General features: G+C 44.6%; 1 protein-coding gene across 3 annotated transcripts in view; it reads left to right on the top strand.

The window, feature by feature from the left end:
* tmtc1 (transmembrane O-mannosyltransferase targeting cadherins 1) overlaps positions 1 to 21,835 on the top strand; it is a 94,882-nt gene that overhangs the window by 38,763 nt on the left and 34,284 nt on the right. Inside the window, exons 5-9 of one of the 3 annotated variants that reach the window (XM_004573097.4) lie at positions 4,525 to 4,606; positions 6,526 to 6,629; positions 11,392 to 11,581; positions 18,979 to 19,100; positions 20,782 to 20,949. In XM_004573097.4, coding sequence (XP_004573154.3) covers positions 4,525 to 4,606; positions 6,526 to 6,629; positions 11,392 to 11,581; positions 18,979 to 19,100; positions 20,782 to 20,949 — 666 coding nt within the window. Of the gene's footprint in view, positions 1 to 4,524; positions 4,607 to 6,525; positions 6,666 to 11,391; positions 11,582 to 18,978; positions 19,101 to 20,781; positions 20,950 to 21,835 lie in introns of all 3 variants that reach the window. The other 2 variants (XM_004573096.4, XM_012925275.3) reach the window with 2 other exon arrangements.

The raw sequence follows: 21,835 nt of genomic DNA, 5'->3' as shown, positions 1-21,835 counted from the left end.
TCCCTTGAGTGTGTCATTACACTGCAGAACCAAAACCAGCAAAAACCATAAATCAACAACCCCTCCCAGGTCACAGTCCCAAAGTCAGACCGCGCATCCCGCAGCGGTGCAAAAAGAACAAAAACAAAAATGCCACAAAACAGTCTCAGGCGGCCCATCACTACAACAAAAGAGTTTCAGTGGCCTACCTCGGGTCCCGTGACGGCAGTGGGACGCTTTAGACGGCCGACCTCGAGTCCAGTGGGGGCAGCGTTACAGCTCCGGCAGGCAGCCATGGATCCGGCAGCAGCAGCAAAACTGTTCTGGGGGCCTGCCACTGATCCAGTGGCAGTGGAGCTGCAGCTCCAGTGGCTTGCCACGCGTCCAGAGGTGGCGGCGCTGTACCTCCTGCAGCCTGCCACAGGTCCGGCAGTAGCGGCGAAACGGTTCCAGTGGCCTTCCTCGGGTCCAGTGGCGGCGGCGCTGCTCCTCCAGCGGCTTACTCCGGGCCCCGTGGCGGCGGCGCTGCTCCTCCGGCGGCTTGCCCCGGGTCCGACGGCAACGGCACTGCTCCGGTGAGCAACAGCTAGGAGTGGCACATGGCCTATGAAGCACTGGTCGCTGACGTGGGCGGTGTGAAGGGCGTGCTAGACGTGGGCGGTGTGGAGGGCGCGCTAGACGTGGGTGGCGTGGAGGGCGCAGAGTTCAGGAGTCTGACAGCTGTGGGGAAGAAGCTGTTCCGGTACCTGGTGGTCTTAGTCCGGAGGCTCCTGTAGCGCCTCCCAGAGGGCAGGAGGGTGAAGAGTCCATGTGATGGGTGACTGGGGTCTTTGATGATTTTCCCAGCCCTTTTCAGACACCGCTTCCTGTAGATGTCTTTTATGGCAGGAAGTGGTGCTCTGGCGATGCGCTGGGCAGTTTTCACGACCCTCTGCAACGCCTTCCGGTCCGAGGCAGAGCAGTTCCCGTACCAGTTCCCGTACCCTGTTGTAGGGCAGGGATAGCTCAGTAGGTAGAGTGGCGGCCCCATGATCGGAAGGTCGGGGGTTCGATTCCCCTGAACAGCTACCCTGAGGTACCCCTGAGCAAGGTACCGTCCCTACACACTGCTCCCCGGGCGCCCAATGGCTGCCCACTGTTTCACTGAGTGAATGGGTTAAATGCAGAGAGGGATTTTCCCCACGGGGACCAATAAAGTACACTTCTTTCTTTCTTATACAGTTGGCCAGGATGCTCTCGATGGTGCAGCGATAGAAGTTCACCAGGATGTCTGAGGACAGGTGGTTCTTCCTCAGAGTCCTCAAGAAGAAGAGGCACAGGTGAGCGTGGACGTCCAGATGAGATCCTCGGAGATGTGGACTCCCAGGAACTTGAAGCTGCTCACACGCTCCACAGCTGTCCCCTTAATGTAGATGGGTGGATGTGGGTCAGCGTTCCTCCTGTAGTCCACGATGAGCTCCTTGGTCTTCTCGGTGTTGAGCAGCAGGTTGTTTGTGTCGCACCACTCAGCCAGACGATCTACCTCCTCCCAGTAGGCGGTCTCATCGTTGTCACTGATGAGGCCAATCACCGTGGTGTCATCTGCAAACTTAATGATGGTGTTGGAACCATCAGCAGGTCTGCAGTCGTGGGTGAAGAGGGAGTAGAGGAAAGGGCTCATCACACAGCCTTGTGGTACACCGGTGTTCATTGTGATTGTAGATGAGCAGCGGTTATCCAGCCGGACATGTTGGGGGCGGTTGGTCAGGAAGTCCAGTAACCATTTGCAGATGAGGGAACTGATGCCCAGGTCTGTCAGTTTCCTGATGAGTTGTGAGGGGAGGATTGTATTGAATGCTGAACTGAAGTCTATAAACAGCATTCTGGCGTAGGTGTTGTTGTTGTCCAGGTGTGAGAGGACAGAGTGCAGTGCGATGGAGACTGCATCCTCTGTGCTCCTGTTCTGGCGGTATGCGAATTAGTGGGGGTCCAGGGTGGGGGGGAGACAGGATTTGAAGTGTGCTAGGACCAGCTGCCCTAAGCACTTAGTGATGATGGGGGTGAGGGCTACTGGGCGGTAGTCATTGAGGCTAGATGGGTTGGAGTTTTTGGGTGTCGGGACGATGGAGGTGGATTTGAAGCAGGCCGGTACCACAGCGTGGGCCAAGGACAGATTGAATATGTCTGTCAGCACTCCTGTAAGCTCCCCAGAACACGCTCTGAGAACACGCCCGGGGATGCCATCAGGGCCTGCAGCCTTGTGGACATTGATCCTGCTCAGCACCGCTCCTACATCGGTGGGGGAGAGAGTCAGAGGTTGGTGGTTTGGCGTCATGTCTGCTTTGGTTGTGATTGTGGGGTTCCCTCGCTCAAAACGAGCATAAAAGTTGTTGAGCTCGTTGAGGAAGGAGACATCAGAGGATACGGGGGAGGGTTTGGTGGTCCTGTAGTCTGTAATGGTCTGGAGTTCTTGCCACCTGCATCGGGGGTTGGAGTTAGAGAAGTGTTCTTCTACCTTCTTTTTGTAATGGTGTTTGGCTTTTTTGATACCCTTCTTTAGATTAGCCCTGGGCGTAGGCATGTGCATCTCCTGACCTAAAGGCGGTGTTGCGGGCCTTCAGATCATTACATGCTCCATTTTTAGGACTTTACCACACAGCGTTTCCTGGTGTATGAAGCAGTGATATGCTGCTAACTCACCGGTACAGTGATCCTGCATCTTTACTTGCATCCTGCTGACTTGTCCGCTTTTTTCACCGCACAACACCGGCGCTCCATCTGTTGTAAGTCCAACAAGTTTGTCCCAGGGCAGTTTCATGTCGGTTACACTTTGACATACGTTTTAAAAAATGTCTTTTCCTGTCGTTGTCCCGTGCATCGATTTAATGTTCAATATTTCCTCTCCACGGATGAAGATGACCAGCTGTGCAATGTCCATCATGTCTATACTTTCATCCACAGACAGTATGCAATGAACTTTTTGCTTCTTTCACACAACTGTGTTCTTAAATCAGTGGCCATCTCACAAACCCGATCAGCAATCGTATTTCTCCTCAGGCTCACATTTGCCAAAATCTGCGTTTTGTCTGGACACAAGACGTCGCACAGCTTCATCATGCAGCCCTTCAGAGTGGTACCGGGCTGATTTGGCTCCTCTACTACAATAAAACTTGCTTTCACAACACCTGCACTTTGTGATTTTGCTCTGGTGCAAAAACTCTGCTGAAATGTCAGATTCTTCTTTAGCTCGTCTACTTTCTGTAGTTTCTGCTCTGCATTTAGGTTTTTCAGCTTATCCTGACGTTTTGTCTCATAGTGCCGTCTAAAATTAAATTCCTTCATTACAGCCACATTAGCTCCACTAATAAGACACACGGGTTTACCAGCATGTCTGTAAACATATATTCAGTCTCTGGCGCTGAAAGGCTCTGCTTTCAGAATCAACTTTTCTCTCCACCATTGTGAGCGGCTAGCTTCGCAATAACAGAAGTTTGACTTGATTGACGCGGGAATGTTCCCAGTTAGCCTAGCGTTCAGCACGGAGGCTGCAGCGCTGCATTATGGGATCTGTAGTTTGTATATTATTAGCACCTCATATCGCCGGGTCATGCATAACAATAATAGTACATCTATATAAAATGATCTCGCGGGCCGGATATAAATGTCCGCCGGGCCGGATGTGGCCCGCGGGCCTTGACTTTGACACGTGGTGTAGAGCTATACAAGCATATAAATAAAAACAGGACACCCAGACAAAAAGAGGAACTAGTAACATGAAACTATGTGTGACGTGTAAAGGACCAAAATAACACCTATATGAGACACATTTTTAAATTCTAATGTTAGAGTTTCTGCAACTGGCTTTTGGGGCTGTGCAGGGCTCTCTCTTCCAGAAGATGATTGAATAAAGAAATATAAATGTTTTGACCACTCTGAGTCGGGTTTTCTCTGTTCTATCATGGGGATCAAAGAATAGGGTTTAGGGTGCTCTCAGTGCTCGGGCCCTAATAAACGGAGCAAATACAATAGGGCCTTCACACGCTCAGTGCTCGGGCCCTAATAATGATAATACTACTAATAATAATAATTAATAATAAACGGAGCAGATACAATAGGGCCTTCGCACTCTCAGTGCTCGGGCCCTAAAAATGTTATGACATTTTTTAACACAAAATGCAATGGCATGAAAATCTCAAAAATAAATTTTTCATTTACAGTCGGACAGAAAACCAATAAATGCTTAAACTGAAACAACGCTTCAAAAGCATACAAGGCAAACGGAAGTTAAATCATACAGAATACAGAAAAAATTACAAAAATAAACGTGGCTAAAAAGTGTTTGGTTTTTAAAAAGATATTTGCAGTCAACATTTTTTGGAATTGACATTATACATAATTCCTGTTTTTATTTCCCTTCTACGACAATTTTTTGCTCTTTATTCCCATAAACTATAACTTTGCTGTTAAAAATTGAGTCTGTCATAGACACCTATGTGTTTTTTTTTAAATTCTAACTTAATTTTATTGTTTTACTCTGACTATTGTCTGTCTGTCTCTGACTCACAGTCACCTGTCTAGTTCTACACTCAGGGAGCTCCTCCACATCTGTAGCCCCTTCATCAAACGAGCCTGCCTTATCACCGGCTATGTGAGTATTTGTGTGTGCATAGCTTTGCAGTGTATATATACCGGGTAAAGTAAGCATCGAACACGTCACCAATGTTCTGTGTTAATATATTTCTAAAGGAGCTATTTACATGAATTTATCACCAAATGTTGGTAACAACCCATCAACTCCACACATTCAAAGAAATGAAACCATAGATTTCCAAGAATTAAGTTATTCCATCGCTATAATGTGGTCCACCTTTCGCGGCCTCGCTGTTTTGTGGATTTTTTGGGGGGTAATTTTCCATACTTTTTCTTCTTTTATTTTCTTTTTTTTTTTTAAACAGCCATTGTGTTCTGCATCCTGATTGGCTGTAGACAATTATCAATCAATCTTGTGCTGTGTCTCCAGAATGCATTCAGCTTGTCAAATTTATATAAATCTTCAATCACTAGCAGTGTGACTCTGAGGTGCTATACTGTATGTTTGTAAGTTTTCTCTCCAACAAACACAACACTGTTGACGAAACATTTTGCACCATCAAAGGCTCCTATGGTAGCACCGAAAGGGCAGAGGAAGATGCTATCCATTGCACAAAAAGTTGGACTTCTGGACATGCTAGTTACCCTATTTTTTTTTTTTGGATTAGGTGCATTAAGCAAAACAAAACAGTCAGATAAGTCAAACTTTACTCAACTCATTCCTCTTGCTTCCCCTACTCCTCATTGATTCTTTAATGATTCATTAATGTTGAATTCTCTGGCAGCTGCTCTATTCCCGTGTTGTTGGCCTGAAAACAGGGTTTGATATTTGGTTTCATTCTATAATACTGGACTTATTTTTCTACGAAGATTTGAACTTTGAGAGTTTAAACAAGACAGAAAAGTGTGAAAATGTTCATGCCTGTCTGAAAAAAGTGTATAAAGTGTGTAGTGATGGGTTTTACAGCCTTAAAACACCTATAATAATTGTAAAAAAAAGAAAGTATTGTACAGGGAAGGTGCAAAAAGCCATGGAAATTCATGGCATCAGCTGAAATCTATCAGTAATTAGAAATCAGTCCTGCCACTTAGTGCAAATGAACACCAGCTGCTTCAGTTCCAACTGATGGCCTGTAAATGGTGCGACATTACCAAGGTGTCGCACACGAAACCTCTCATGACGGGTAAAACCGCTGAGGTCTCCTATGACCTTCACAACCCTGTTGTTTCATAACATGCTGATGGCATTGTTACAGAAGAAATGATTAAACACTGAATGTCCCATTGAGCAGTGTTGGATCTATAACTGGGAAGTGGGAAGAACATTATTTCACCATAAACTGGCTGTGACCAGATCCTCCCTGCCTTGTTTCAGACAGAGGAGTGAATAGAACTATCAGTTATCCAAGAGCCAAGGAGCAGTTGTGGAGAGCTGCAGAAATACCTGGAATCCGCAGGTAATGACTGGTCTTGTTTTAAAGAAAATGATAAGTGATGCAGTCAAGTGCCTTGGCAAGTATGCACATCCACCACGCAAAAACATCCTTTAAAGTTTGTTGAGCAACATTTAAATAAGCCTGTGAAATCCCAGAAGAATGGTCTGGTAAACGTTGAACTCTGCCATAATACACGCATGTTTGCAGATCAAAAATCACCAAAAACACAACATCAAAAGAAAAGTTTGGAAGTGTGGGGCTGTTTTTCAGAATATGACACTGGCATGGTTCATATAATTGAAGAAAGGATGAATGGAAATGATTACACATAATTTATGGTTTAATGTCTTTGCGTGTGTGGTCTGGACAGGCTGTTTCCAACATTTGATGAGAATTCCATGTCACCTTTAGAAAGATATTTACTTAGAGAATTGGTGATATGTTCAATACCTTTTTGCCTGCTGTAGACTCACAATCCCTGGAAAGACTTTCGTCTAAAAAGGAGTGGCTTGCTGAGATGTTTCTCTCCTCTATCCTGCAGGTAGTGATCATCGTGTCTTTCAGGCTTTGGCTGATGGGAGGATCCATGCCGCTTTTTTCTGAACAAGACAATCCCACCTCCTTCTCACCTCACTTTCTCACCAGGTCAGCATCACACTCAGATGGAGACAGAAGAATCTGGTATTGAACATTTTATCCTAAAAAGTCTTCTAATATCCATATAACTTGTTTCTAACATTGAAATATTGTCCGGTAAACCATAAATACATATATATGGTTTTTATATCAGTGGTGGACGGGAGTGGAGGCCTGGCGCTACTGAACTATCTGATACACGGGGAAAAACAACTTGATGTGTCCAGGCAGCCGATTTATGCTACATCATTGATTTATGACAAGCCGCTTACAAAAATGAACAATAGGAGCGTTAACTAACCCTGATCCTGTTTGGGGTTTTTTGTGCATTGTGTTTAAGTAGCCACTAATGATAAGACTTATCATTATTGCACAAGACAGAGATTGGAAATAAATAGAAAATAAAACACTTAAGAAGACATAAAAATAAAAAAATTGATATAGGAATACTGGCACTGCAAGGAGATCAAAAGGAGGGATAAAGAAAATTAAAAATGGAAAGCAGATCAGCAAGTCATCAATAATTAAATATAAAATAATAATTAAAATTGATCAGGGAGGGCTCAGGGAGGGGCGGGGCCATCTGCTGTCATTGGTTAGGGGGGGAAGACAGGATAAAGACATGCTGTTGAAGAGAGACAGAGATTAATAACAGATATGATTCAATGCAGAGAGGTCTGTTAACACATAGTGAGTGAGAAAAGTGACTGGAAAGGAAACACCCAGTGCATCATGGGAATCCCTGGCAGCCTACGTCTATTGCAACGTAACTAAGGGAGGATTCAGGGTCACCTGTTCCAGCCCTAACTATATGCTCTCTCTTTCTAGTCAGTACTCTTGCTGCAGCATTATGGAATAATTGAAGGATTTTCATCCTGACTTCCTGATAATAATGAATTACAGCTGTCCAACCTCGAAGTAATAAATGCATGAACTAGTTTTTCAGCGTCACTCTGAGACAGGATATTTATTACATATTTGTTTAATATGTGCCTTAAGTATGTAAATGGTAAATGGCCTGTATTTGTATAGCGTTTTACTAGACCTCCCAACTCTTGAGCCACGATCACCCATATATATATATATATATATATATATATATATATATATATATATATATATATATATATATATATAAACACCCAGCACGCCCCTGCGGGCGGTTTATCCTTCAAGCTCGGGTCCTCTACCAGAGGCCTGGGAGCTTGAGGGTCCTGCGCAGTATCTTAGCTGTTCCCAGGACTGCGCTCTTCTGGACAGAGATCTCCGATGTTGTTCCTGGGATCTGCTGGAGCCACTCGCCTAGCTTGGGAGTCACTGCACCTAGTGCTCCGATTACCACGGGGACCACCATTACCTTCACCCTCCACATCCTCTCGAGCTCTTCTCTGAGCCCTTGGTATTTCTCCAGCTTCTCGTGTTCCTTCTTCCTGATATTGCTGTCATTCGGAACCGCTACATCGATCACTACGGCCGTCTTCTTCTGTTTGTCTACCACCACTATGTCCGGTTGGTTAGCCACCACCATTTTGTCCGTCTGTATCTGGAAGTCCCACAGGATCTTAGCTCGGTCATTCTCCACCACCCTTGGGGGCATCTCCCATTTTGACCTCGGGACTTCCAGGTTATACTCGGCACAGATGTTCCTGTACACTATGCCGGCCACTTGGTTATGGCGTTCCATGTATGCCTTGCCTGCTAGCATCTTGCACCCTGCTGTTATGTGCTGGATTGTCTCTGGGGCATCTTTACACAGCCTGCACCTGGGGTCTTGCCTGGTGTGATAGACCCCAGCCTCTATGGATCTTGTGCTCAGAGCTTGTTCTTGTGCTGCCATGATTAGTGCCTCTGTGCTGTCTTTCAGTCCAGCTTTGTCCAGCCACTGGTAGGATTTCTGGATATCAGCCACCTCCTCTATCTGCCGGTGGTACATACCGTGCAGGGGCCTGTCCTTCCATGCTGGTTCCTCGTCTCCCTCCTCTTTCTTGGGTTTCTGCTGCCTGAGGTATTCACTGAGCACTCGGTCAGTTGGGGCCATCTTCCCAATGTATTCTTGGATGTTCGTTGTCTCATCCTGGACTGTGGTGCTGACACTCACCAGTCCCCGGCCCCCTTCCTTCCGCTTAGCGTACAGCCTCAGGGTGCTGGACTTGGGGTGAAACCCTCCATGCATGGTAAGGAGCTTTCTTGTCTTTATGTCAGTGGCTTCTATCTCCTCCTTTGGCCAGCCTATTACCCCAGCAGGGTACCTGATCATATATATATATATATATATATATATATATATATATATATATATATATATATATATACACACACACACACACACACACACACACACACACACACACACACACACACACACACTTTGGTGTCACGGTTCGATATTTTTTCGATACAAAAAAAAATGTTCATGCCTTTTTAATTTGTCATTTATTAAAATTATAAATATATATTTTAACTCAAAAGTACAGTTTTTAAATTTAACCCTAACCCTTGTGCGTGTTTTTTATTTTGACAGCGAATGCGCACCTGCGGACCACTTATGTGCAGCCCTGGTTATATAGCTCATCATATCGCAGCCACAGAAATGATTTTGTCCATGAAACCATAAAGCTGCACTTTCTTTTTGCCTTATAGTCTGATTTGTCATAACTTTTCTGTTTTGTGGTAAGCTTTTCTTTGGCTGTCACTTCTTCACCCTGACCAGTCTTATTTGGCTCAGCAGAACTGAAATATATATCCTGCTGCTTTTACACACTTTTTTCACACCATAGACAATTGCCTATGCACTCAGACCAAAAGGGGCTGAATAATTACGCAGACCCCACTTTGCTGTTATTTATTTGTAAAAAATGTTTGAAATCATGTATGATTTTCGTTCCACTTCTCACGTCTGCACCACTTTGTGTTGGTCTTTCATGTTACCCATGTATTTTGGATTCCATAAGGATGTACTTAGTTTTTCACAGGACCACATGAAGTCCTTTGAAAACCTTCTTTTTGGCAAGACTGTGTGTTCTCTTATTAGCACGTGTGCTCCGTGCACAGCATTTAACAGTGAATGAAATTCTCATCTGGTAAACCCTGTATACTGTAGTAAAGTTTGACATTTATTTATTATTTATTCTTATTTTTATATTGTATCTAGTTTTAATTAATGTTAATGTATCTGCATATGTTTATCAATATAAATCAATATAAAGCACCATAACCTTTTTTGTATATGAACTGGCACAAATCACTGCACATTTTGATTGACTGGTTGACTGATCAATTGTTTTATTTTGAATATGTAAATAGAAATAACAACAAGCAAGAAAATACATTGTAAATTCAAAACAACATAGAAAATAAAAATAAAGTTCCCACAAATATACCACAAAATATATATACTTAAAAAAGGAGTAGAATGAAGTTTACATTATTTAGCTGGCTGTAGCTCAGGTGGCAGAGCAGGTCAGCCACTAATCAGAAGGTCGGTGGTTCGATCCCAGGCTGCCTCGTGGCTGCATGCCAAATATCCTTGGGCAAGATACTAACCCCGTGTTTGCCTACTGGTGGTGGTCAGAGGGCCCGGTGGCGCCAGTGTCCGGCAGCCTCACCTCTGTCAGTGCGCCCCAGGGTGGCTGTGGCTACAATGTAGCTTGCCATCATTGTGTGAATGTGTGTGTGAATGGGTGAATGACTGAATGTAGTGTGAAGCGCTTTGGGGTCCTTAGGGACTAGAAAAGCGCTATACAAATGCAGGCCATTTACCATTATTCCTACCCACTGGTGGTGTCAGCATTACTTGGAAAAATCTAAAAGAGTTGAGGTTGTAACACATTAGTGCCCATAGTTTGGAAGTATCCAAAGATGCTTTCTGCCAAAAGATTGAACCACTTTAACGTCCTAACAGGCTTTGAGGATCAAATTAATTATTACTGACATATCAAACACATTGCCTCTTGAATTTTGTAATTTATAAAAGCAGACAGCAAAGTCTGGGTGCCAAATTACTCTTTCAATTAAGAGGTGTTTTAGCCTTCAATGTCCTGTTTGTCAGTTCTCACTGTTGAGTTTTGCTGTTTTAATAGAAGCAGGTAGCTACAACAAATCTTCAGAATTAATACATGAGTCACACAGGTTTGATAATAACTGTTGTTGAGGTTTAAATTTATAATCTTAAATGCTTATATGTTGATTATATTGCTTTATATAAGAAAGGCCTAAATCTGAGTACACTCTGTGCCAAAAGTGTTGACAGGAAACGACATGGTTTTGCAGAAGCATGGTAACTGCAGTAGAAAGTGAAACCAACTAGGCTGTTCGATCGAAACTTAAAGTGTGGTGTGACGTAGAGAGCAAGTATATAAATAACTAGGCTTCCGTTTGTGCTTCAGACCTGGGGTTGTGTGTTTTGTGTTCAGGTCTCCATATCCCAGATATGTAAAATTAAAGATCATTGTTTCAGTTTGACCACTCTGAGCCCTGTGTCTTTCTTGGCCGTAAAGAACACAAAAGAACTGGGATTTAATACTGTGCTGCACTTACAAAAGGGGAGAATACAAAGACTAAATCAGAGCAAACATGAACACCAGCAGCAACTGCAGCATGACTCTTTTAAAGACGTTTAGGATTCAGTATACCATGATCTGCTATAGGTTTCTTTGACTGGGCTTTAAATGTCAGTTTATTAGATTATTCTAAATTAGTTGTAACCTTAGACAACCAAGCATCTATTATATCTTTGTCCTTTTCTTCTTTTTTCTCTAACCTCTCTCCACAGGTTTTTAACCTACTCATATTTGCTGTCCTTTAATGCCTGGTTGCTGCTGGCCCCCATTGTGCTGTGTTATGACTGGCAGGTTGGCAGCATTATGTTGGTGGAATCGCTGGGTGATGTGCGCAATGTGGCCACTATGCTGCTGGCTGTAGTGATGATTGCTTTATGCCTGCACTGCATCTTTTCACTGCAGGTAAGAACAGAAATGTAGTTCAAAAAAGCTTTAGATCACATTTCCCATGATCTCTGCTGCCTTGTGAATCTTGTCTGCCCTCAAATGTGTCATTTAAAGGGCATAAAAGTTTTTTAGGGATGAGTACAATAACCTCAGTTCTATCTGTATTTAAGAGCAGAAAATTGGAGGCCTTTATGTCTTTAAGACATTCCTGCAGTTTAACTACTCTAGTTTTCGGGTCATAAGCTGCTACTTTTTTCCCACACTGTGAACACTGCGGCTTATACTGACGTGCGGCTAATGCATATCTTTTTTCATGCGGTCAAAAACATTTTGCCTGGTAATAGTAGACCAATAAAATTGATAAGTAGTATATATACGGTATATATTTTTACCGGTTGTTAAGAGACGTTGTAATGTTGTTTGTGCACTGTTCCGTAAAAAAACCATAAGCAGCGTAATTTGTGTGTTACCAATACGTACGTATACTTACAGGTAGCCGTGTTACAGGCGCTGTTCGAGGGGAAAAAAAGCATTTGCAGTATGTATTTTTGTATGTTACTATGTTTATATTACCTTACGGATTAAATTAAACGGTAAAAATCCTCAGGTGTAATATTTCTGTATACAAAATTAATTTTCTTTCTAAAATTACAGCATGTGGCTTTTAATTAGGTGCGCTCTGTAGTCCGGGATTTACGGTAATTGGTGTGTGTTATCTGGCTTCATGGACAGATAGAGCTGGGTGTCATCTGCATAGCAGTGTAAATGTATGCTATGTCTTCTAATGATGCTGCCTAAGGGAAGCATGTATAATGTAAACAGAATTGGTCCTAGCACTGAACCCTGTGGAACTCCATAATTAACCTCAGTGTGTGAAGAGGACTCTCCATTTACATGCACAAACTGGAGTCTATTAGATAGATATGATACAAACCACTGCAGTGCAGTACCTGTAATACCTACAGCATGTTCTAATCGCTCTAATAGGATATTATGGTCGACAGTATCGAACGCTGCACTGAGGTCTAGCAGGACAAGCACAGAGATGAGTCCACTGTCAGAGGCCATAAGAAGATAATTTGTAACCTTCACTAAAGCCATTTCTGTGCTAAAATTTGACTAACACTAACACTCAGTGATTTGTGTATTTTAGTTTTATTCTTTGATTTTTGTATGTTCTTAGTGTTTCCTGTTTTATTTTGAAAGAGTCTGTTGTGTCTTTATCTTTGTGTTTAGGTTCACTTCCCCTGTAACGTCATTGGGTTCATTTGTGTCAGCTATTTCCTTCCCCTGATTACCCCTAGTGTGTATGGCTGTATCCCAATTCAGGGTCTGCAGCCTTAACGGTCCACAAGGGCCGCGTACTCAAAGACCGCTAAGGCCGGAAGTGCGAGGCTTCTGAAATGGGACGGTCTAGCCTCCGTCGCGCTGCCCAGGTTGCCTAGCAACCATGACACTAACAGCTGGAAACGTTTCAAACAGCTTTGTTTGACAGAAATGAAGGAGAAAATATTTGTTCATTTGTTTGTTTGTTTCTACATGAGCTTTGATTAGTTGAGTATCTGAGGCTGAGACCACAGGACTGTAAAACATGATTGTTGGGCTTCATTTCTGTACTGAACAGTCATTTATGTCACGATCCTGGGTCTTATGACCCAGTGTTTTGAGTTTTGGTTCTTTTGATGTTTATAGTGTATGTTTAAGCTTATTAGGTTTCCTATGTTCATTTGCTTATTAGCTCCCCCTTGTGTTTTCAACCCCTGTGAAGTCTCCCTTTCCCTTCGTGTGTTTCATGTCTGTTGTCTTATGTTGTCATGTCTGCCTCTCATGTTTCCTGTTTTATTTTGAAGAGATCTCGTGTTTTTATATTATGGATTATGTTTTGAGTCCTTTGTTGTACTGTTTCTTGTTTCCCTAGATTTCAGTTATGGTTATCATAGGTTTAGTTCTTTGGCTTTGTAATATGGCTTCCCTGTGTTCAATGTTGTGTCTACTGTGACCTCTTTGTACCATGTTTCTGGTCCCTATAGTCTGTCTTCTCAGTTGCTGTTAAGTTTGCATGTTTAGAGTTCAGTCAGTGTGTTTCCTGTTTTACTTTGAAGGTCCATGTCTCATGTGAGTGTTTCTAGCTTTGCTTCCCTTGTCTCGTCCATGCCTGATTACTCCCAGCTGTGCTCTCCTTCTGTGTCTCATTCCCTCGTTATCCCTCTGTGTATTTAAGCCCTGTGTTTCTCTTTGTCAGTGTCGTAGTCTCCCTCATGGCTGTGTTTCCCTGTGTGTTAGTTATCCATGTCCCAGTTTAGTTTTCCATGCCATTCTGCAATAAAGCAGCTTTTTGAGTTTAATTTCGTTGTCGTGAGTTTTGCGTTTGGGTCCTTCTCCTGCCTGTACACAGCCGAAACATGACAGAAGACTACGACCATTACATGGACCCAGCAGACAGTGAGCTGTATGAGCGCCAGGAGGCAGCCCTCGCCCAGCTGGAGGAGGAGCTCCGCTGGAAGCCGTGGCGCGCTCCGGATTTTGAGCACATATTCCGCGGAACTCGGCTGGCTTTTGGAGGTCCCCGAAGTTGCCAAAAGCCTCCGCCTGTTGCCCCGGTGGGAGGTGGGAGTGCTCTGTTTTTCTTCGGATGCTCACGCTCCAGCCTCTGCCTTGCCGTCCCGCACGTCAGAGGCTCAGCTGTATGCCCCGTCAGCTTCCTCTCCTCAGAGGAAGCGACGCTCACGCCGCCGTCACTTTTCACTTGCTGAGCAACTCCCGGTGGTGAGTTATAATGACTGCCTTTCACACATCCCACCTGAAGCCATAACTGAAAAGGACAATAAACTCACCCCAGACACTGTTGGAGTCTCCCTTTTGGATGATGACATAGACTGGGAAAAGTTTTTTCATTTTGCTCCCTTTGAACAGGGAGAAATCACAGACAATAAGCACTCGCCAAAGGCTGTAAATGCTGTTAAAGGAAAAACTGAGCAATGTCACCAGGTCTAAAACATTCAGTTCAGGTTCTGTCAGTTCAGGTTTTGTCAAGTCTGGTTCAGTCATCCCCAAGTCAGCTCACTCTAAGACTGTTAACCCGAGGACGTCAAAACCTGCTAAAACAAAGACTGAAAAACATTGTGGGAAAAATGCTAAGTTCATTTTTGATAGGTCTGTTTTTGTCGACCCGGTACATATTAACCCTAAGCCTGCCAATTCTAAGACTGTTTTTTCTGAGCCTGCTCCTTTGCCTGCTCGTGTTCCTGCTCCTGGGGCAGCTCGGGCCCAGCGTGCCCCTTCACCCGTACCAGTTCCTCGGGTGAGGGAGACTGAGGTCCAGTTGGTCCCTGCTCTGGTTTCCAGGCCAGCTGAGGCTCTGTCAGTTTCTGCACCCGTACCAGCTCCTCGGGTGAGAAGGGCAGTTGCCCAGCCGTTGCCGGTGCCTGTCCCGGCTTCCAGGGTGAGGGGGGCTGTGAACCAGTCCACCCCTGCACCCATGCCGGTCCCCAGGGTGAGGTCAGCCAGGATACAGCCCGTCTCCGCACCCGTACCTACTCCTCGGGTGGGAGCGGCTAGTGTCCGGAAGGTGCCTGCACCTGTTCTTGTTTCTGCTGAAGGCTCAGGCAACCCCACCCCCCCCCCCCCCCCCCAGCAGTCCTCCCTGTGTTCCAGAGGCTCAGGAGAGTTCAGTCCACAACCATCGCCACCATCACTACTGCATGCTTTTCAGTCTATAGCTCAGTCATTAGCTCTGTTAGCAGCCCAGTCCATAGTTCATTTTCCTGTGTTTCCGTTAGCTCAGCCGTTAGCCCACTGTGCAGCTCAGCCAGCTCCCCAGTGTTTAGCTCAGTCATTTGTTCCATCACCCGCTCAGCCTTCTGTTCAGCCAGTAGTCTCTGCACCTACTGGTCCTGCCACTGCTTCAGCTGGAGGGCCCGAGGAGCCCGTCCAGCCTCATGCCACGTCAGCTGGAGGGCCCGAGGAGCCCGTCCAGCCTCATGCCACGTCAGCTGGGGGTTCAGGAGAACCGCACCAGCCTCATGCCTCGTCAGCTGGAGGGCCCGAGGAGGCCGTCCAGCAACCTTCCTCGTCCGCTGGGGGTTCTGGCGAGCCCGTCCAGCCACCTGTCTCCGCTGGAGGGTCCGAGGGGCCCGTTCAGCCTCCTGTCTCCGCTGGAGGGTCCGAGGGGCCCGTTCAGCCTCATGCCTCGTCAGCTGGGGTTTCAGGAGAACCGCACCAGCCACCTGTCTCCGCTGGAGGGTCCGAGGGGCCCGTTCAGCCTCCTGTCTCCGCTGGAGGGTCCGAGGGGCCCGTTCAGCCTCCTGTCTCCGCTGGAGGGTCCGAGGGGCCCGTTCAGCCACCAGCTGCTCCACCAGCAGCCTCATCCACGTTTGCAGCAGCCGTGTCTTCACCCACGCCAGCTGCGGCCTCCGTGTCTCCGCCCACGCAGTCGCCTGGTCCAGCTTCGGCTTCGGCTTCATCAGCGTCGCCTGGTCCAGCTTCATCCGAGTCGTCATCCTCGTCTGGTCCGGCCTCGGCCTCTGCTTCAGCGTCGCCTGGTCCGGCTTCTGCGTCTGCTTCGCCTGGTCCTGTGGCTGTTATGCCACCGCCCAGGCCACGTTCTGCACCTCGGAATTACCGGCCACTCTCAGGGCCACCAGCTGGACGTCATCACCGTCGAGGTCGGCCGCCGGAACTGTTTCTACGCCGCTGCCGTCCGCACGGTTGGCCCCCGGAACTGTTTGACCATGAACTCCTGTGCCGTCGGCCTCCGGGCCGGCCCCCTGATCAAATGAACTATGAATTTCTGGACCGTCACCCTCCGGGTCGGCCCCCTGAGGAGTTATGAACTGTTCCCTGCGCTCCTGTGCTTTTGATGGACATTTTATTTGTGTTTCCATTCACTCACTGTCAAGGCCTCTGTTATTCCACACCATACTCATCATAGTTTTCAGTTTTTCACAGTTTCATAGTAGTTCATAGCCTGTACTCAGTTTAGTTGTCTTTTTCTGTTTTTCTTCTTAGCGTTTTTGTTTTTTGCCTTCATTCAGCCCTAATAAAGGCTCACTCTGTCTCCTGCAGTGTCTGCTCTTGGGTCCATTTAAAAAATACCTTGGTGCACCACACCGTGGCAAATTTTTTCCTCTGCAGATGATCACTTAGCCTTTGAAATAAAGGGAAGGTTGGAAATTGTGAATGTACACATATAAGTTTTTCTCAAACATTTTGTATTTAATTCACTGGAATTTAAGTGACAGAGACGGTCCTACTTCACTGTCTGGAGAACAAGTCTGGTACAAACAACATGAATTCAAGTTCAAATGTTGTTTGTACCACACTGCTTTCAGAACTGCACGTGATCATTTGCAGCTAGCGGGTTGTTAATGTTAACTGCAGTAAACTGTACCGCCTAATAGAACAGGGCGATATGGCCAAAAATATTTATCACGATATATATTTGAAAATTTGTGATAACGATATAACTGACGATATAATTGATGCGAGACAAAATACAACTCCACAACATTACTAGCGCAAAAAGACAATCTTCCATTTATTTTCACTTAAACAAGAAGCTGGTTTTTATGTACATTAAAGCTTTATAAAAATGTAACAGTGCAAATGCAAATTCCTTGCTGAAAGTTTAACCAAAAGGCATTTCCAGTGAAAATGGGCTGACATATCCTGAGCATAACCATGTATAATATCCACTGAAGTTAAAAAGAGGTGCTTTGCAACATTAAACTGCAGTGTGCAGTACGTATTTTTCGGACCATAAAGTGCACAGGATTATAAGGCACATTAAGCGAAACAAAGCAGTCAGATAAATCAAACTTTATTAAACTCATTCTTCTTGCTTCCTCCACTTCTGTACCATTGATTCATTAATGTTGAATTCTCTGGCAGCTGCTCTATTCCCATGTTGTTGCAGTATATTAATGACTAACCTCGTATTGTGGATGGATTATCTCAGTTGTTCTCCTGACTGAAGATTGGTCCTTTTACAGCATCCTGCCATGCGATTGCATTTGTCTCTAACCATGAGGAACCTTAACGTTAACTTTTATAAGTGGAAAAGTGTTAGTGTTCGTCCTCCAGCTTCACTGTTTATGTTATGCTAACATAGCTGTGTCGCTAGCGATCACGTAGCACATGATTATATACCAGCTAGCCCAACTTCAGTAACCCTACAAACGTCACTGCTGTTTAGTTTCCTGTCTTCATTTATGTTGGAAGTGATAGCAGAGCTGTACGTTTGATTTTTTTCAGAAATCTCTCAGTCAAAACATGCAATATCATGTTTAGGTAACTAGCGAAACTAGCGAGCTAACTTCCGCTAGCTTCCTGCTAACTTCTAACTCCGTTAAATGTAATAAATTTTGTTTTCATGGATGCCTGGAAGTTAAACTTCATAGTTACACCTGGTAAAGCAGCAATGCTGATTGTTTTATTAAAGATGAAAGAATTTAGACAGTTTTTAACTCTCAGTGATGCTGCAGTGTTCGTTTGAACTGAGGAGTACGGAGTTTAGGACCCAGATTACTCCCAGATTTAAGAGCATCTTAGTCCGACAATAACGACGGCCGCTTGCATGTTCTGCAAAAAAATGTGCTTTGTCGTGTATTTGACGGACAAACACCAAACCAGTTCCACATCACTGAAGTTGCACCATTTGTACAAACCAATTCTGGTTCATCTGTTTCACTCAACAATCGGCCATGTGCGTATGAAAACAAAGGCACTGTGCATGCGCGTTTCACTCATATTCTATCGCGATATTTCATTTTCCTATCGTTGCCTAACATTATACCGGTATTACCGTGAACGGTATAATATGGCCCAGCCCTACCGCCTAACAATATATTTGCACAATTAAAAGTTTGACAGTTTAACTGTTACTTAGCTTCTATAGATGTACGGATAGGTATCAGTGGATTTATACTGACACTGAAGTAAACAGTGATGTTCCTCAGCAAGTCCTAAGGAAATCTTTTTTTCCTCCAGTTTAAATTTGTGGATAACTGACATGCTGACAATGGAGCTAATCTTCAGGAGGTGATATGTTTCATGAGTTTTAAATTGTGTGTATTGTGTTTGTCTTGGTAGACGTTTGTTGACTTTTGGTCCCATTTTGTAGTAACTCAGCCTTACAGATATATTCTTCTCTTCCACCTCCTCAGAAACAGTGGATTATGATCTGATACGTCTGCTCTTCCTTTCTTTCACCCTTTGATTCTATGCCGGTCTTCAGTGTTGATAAATAAATAGTCTGTTCTCAAGTGTATTTGATGTGTTATTGAGTAATGTACATAGTTTTTCTGCCAAATGAATAAACTTCTCACACATGGTGTTTGAAGCTTCTTCACTTGGAACTTTTTGGTTTGATTTGTTTGCTGTGACTGTGCTCATCTCTCTCTCTTTTTCCACAGAGGCGAGACAGTAGGGAGGTGTTGGTGGGATTGTTGTTTCTGGTGTTTCCCTTCATTCCTGCCAGTAACCTGTTCTTTAGGGTTGGATTTGTCGTGGCTGAAAGGGTTCTCTACATGCCGAGGTGAGTGCGTGTCAGACTATTGGCAATTGATTACTAATTGCACAGCTCTACATCTGATGTTTGTTTGCTTTAAAAAACAATGATATCTTTTTGTGGAGATGGTTTGCCTTGGTCTAATAAATTACCTTTGACACAATGTGATATTCAATAATAATAATAACTATTATTATTGTTATTATGATGATTATTATTACCTCTTAAGCATTATTTAGCTTTTCAAAAATAAGCCACAAAAAGCTCAATTAGAATTTGTATGTTAGGAAAACAAAAATAATAAATCACAGATTTAAGCTTTAGCCTTAATGTAAACATATTCTAGCATTTCTCATCTTACCTGACAAACCAAGTGCTCTGTCACGGGACCGAGTGGTCTGTACTGAACTGAACTCAGGCGCAGAAACCCAGAACAGAGACGAGACAGCAGGTGGTTTAACAATATTTTATTAGACTTAAGCTCTGTAAATGTGGCAAGGACAAAAGCAATAAAACGTAGAGCTTGGCGCGGCCTGGAAAAAGTGGCTAGGGGAATGCAGAACTAGGGCGAGGAAACGGGGCCTAAGATGCAGACTGGAGCTGGGCAGGAAACAGTCATATTGCAGTAGGGGAGACAGAGTGTTGAGAGGGGGGGTGACGAGAATCCAGGGGAGCTGAATGGCGTGGAAAGGCTGACCTGAGATCCGGTGTCTTCAGATGGAGTGTGATGGCGGGCAGGCAGGTGAGGCATAGAGTGATTTTCAGAATGATGGTATCCTGAGTCCGAAGGGAGAGCACGAGCCAAGACAAATCCAGGAAATGGGTCGATGACAAACTGGCGTTAAATGAATGTCAGCATGTGGCTTAAATCACTCTGGCTTGATTGCCTGCAATTGGCTCCAGGTGTGCAGGAGCTGGAGGAGGTGGCCCTGTCCAGGGGCGGATCCCAGGTAGGTTCAGGAGCCTCATGGAAATTCCAGCCATGACATGCTCTTTGTCCTTCACCTGTATTCGTCTTTTTCTTCTGGCCTGTTAGTACTTTTTTCAGAAGGACTTTGAGTCCAAATGGTTTTTTAAACTTATATTTGGAAAAAAACAAGCAAACCAAAAACTACTTTTCAGCTACCCGCTTGTTTTAGCCTCAGCATCGCGTTTTATTTTGCTTTAATTTATTTATTTATAAACCCCCTTTTCTGGATTCATCCTTGGACCATGGACAATAATTTAAGTTCCTTCAGTCAAAACTTTCTCCTTTCTTGTCTTAGTGGTGTAGGCTTCTCTCTTACAACATAATCACAAGTCTCTTCAGTTTACTTCAAGGTAAACTTTTTTCCTTATATAGGGTTGTGGGTTGTGGCTGTATACAGCTAGTATGTACAGGATGGGCCATTTATATGGATACACCGTAACAACATGGGAATGGTTGGTGATATTAAAGTCCTGTTTGTGGCACATTAGTATATGTGAGGGGGCAAACTCCTCAAGATGGGTGGTGACCATGGTGGCCATTTAGAAGTCGGCCATCTTGGATACAACTTTTGTTTTTTTCAATAGGAAGAGGGCCATGTGACACATCAAACTTATTGGTAATGTCACAGGAAAAACAATGGTGTGCTTGGTTTCAACGTAACTTTTCTGTTCTTCACAAACCTCCCACTGCTTCCTTCCTCTTCTCTTTCTTCCTCCTTCACTGTCTGTCCTCTCGCAGCATGGGTTACTGTATCCTGGTGGCTCATGGACTTGGTCGTCTGTGTTCGTCGGTTGGCCGTTGGGGCACCGCAGTTCTCAGTGTGTCCATGCTGCTACTGGTCCTGCTGTTCTCATGGAAGACTGTCCATCAGAACAATGTGTGGCTCTCCAGGGAGGCCCTGTTCCTGTAAGAGTTCCTGTGTACTTTAGTCACAGTTATCAGCTCACACTGAAGTTTTAGATCAGCAGAGAGATCTACTCCATCAAAAGAGTGCAATCTGAAAATATAACGGATGACATGCTAAGAAATCTAAGAAAACAGACTCTATGACTCCAGCTCTGCTGCAAGGTGAAACTACTCATATACAGTGGGGCAAAAAAGTATTTAGTCAGCCACCGATTGTGCAAGTTCCCCCACTTAAAATGATGACAGAGGTCAGTAATTTGCACCAGAGGTACACTTCAACTGTGAGAGACAGAATGTGAAAAAAAAATCCATGAATCCACATGGTAGGATTTGTAAAGAATTTATTCGTAAATTAGGGTGGAAAATAAGTATTTGGTTACCTCAAACAAGGAAAATCTCTGGCTCTCACAGACCTGTAACGTCTTCTGTAAGAAGCTTTTCTGTCCCCCACTCGTTACCTGTATGAATGGCACCTGTTTGAACTCATCATCTGTATAAAAGACACCTGTCCACAGCCTCAAACAGTCAGACTCCAAACTCCGCCATGACCAAGACCAAAGAGCTTTCGAAGGACACCAGGAAAAGTATTGTAGACCTGCACCAGACTGGCAAGAGTGAATCTACAATAGGCAAGCAGCTTGGTGTGAACAAATCAACTGTGGGAGCAATCATCAGAAAATGGAAGACATACAAGACCACTGATAATCTCCCACGATCTGGGGCTCCACGCAAGATCTCATCCCGTGGGGTCAAAATGATCATGAGAACGGTGAGCAAAGATCCCAGAACCACACGGGGGGACCTGGTGAATGACCTGCAGAGAGCTGGGACCAAAGTAACAAAGGTCACCATCAGTAACACACTACAACGGCAGGGAATCAAATCC

This window comes from Maylandia zebra, linkage group LG17, assembly GCF_041146795.1.
Source record: "Maylandia zebra isolate NMK-2024a linkage group LG17, Mzebra_GT3a, whole genome shotgun sequence".
NCBI lineage: Eukaryota > Metazoa > Chordata > Actinopteri > Cichliformes > Cichlidae > Maylandia > Maylandia zebra.
The sequence above is the reverse complement of the archived record's forward strand: the minus strand, read 5'-3'. Positions and strand labels throughout refer to the sequence as shown.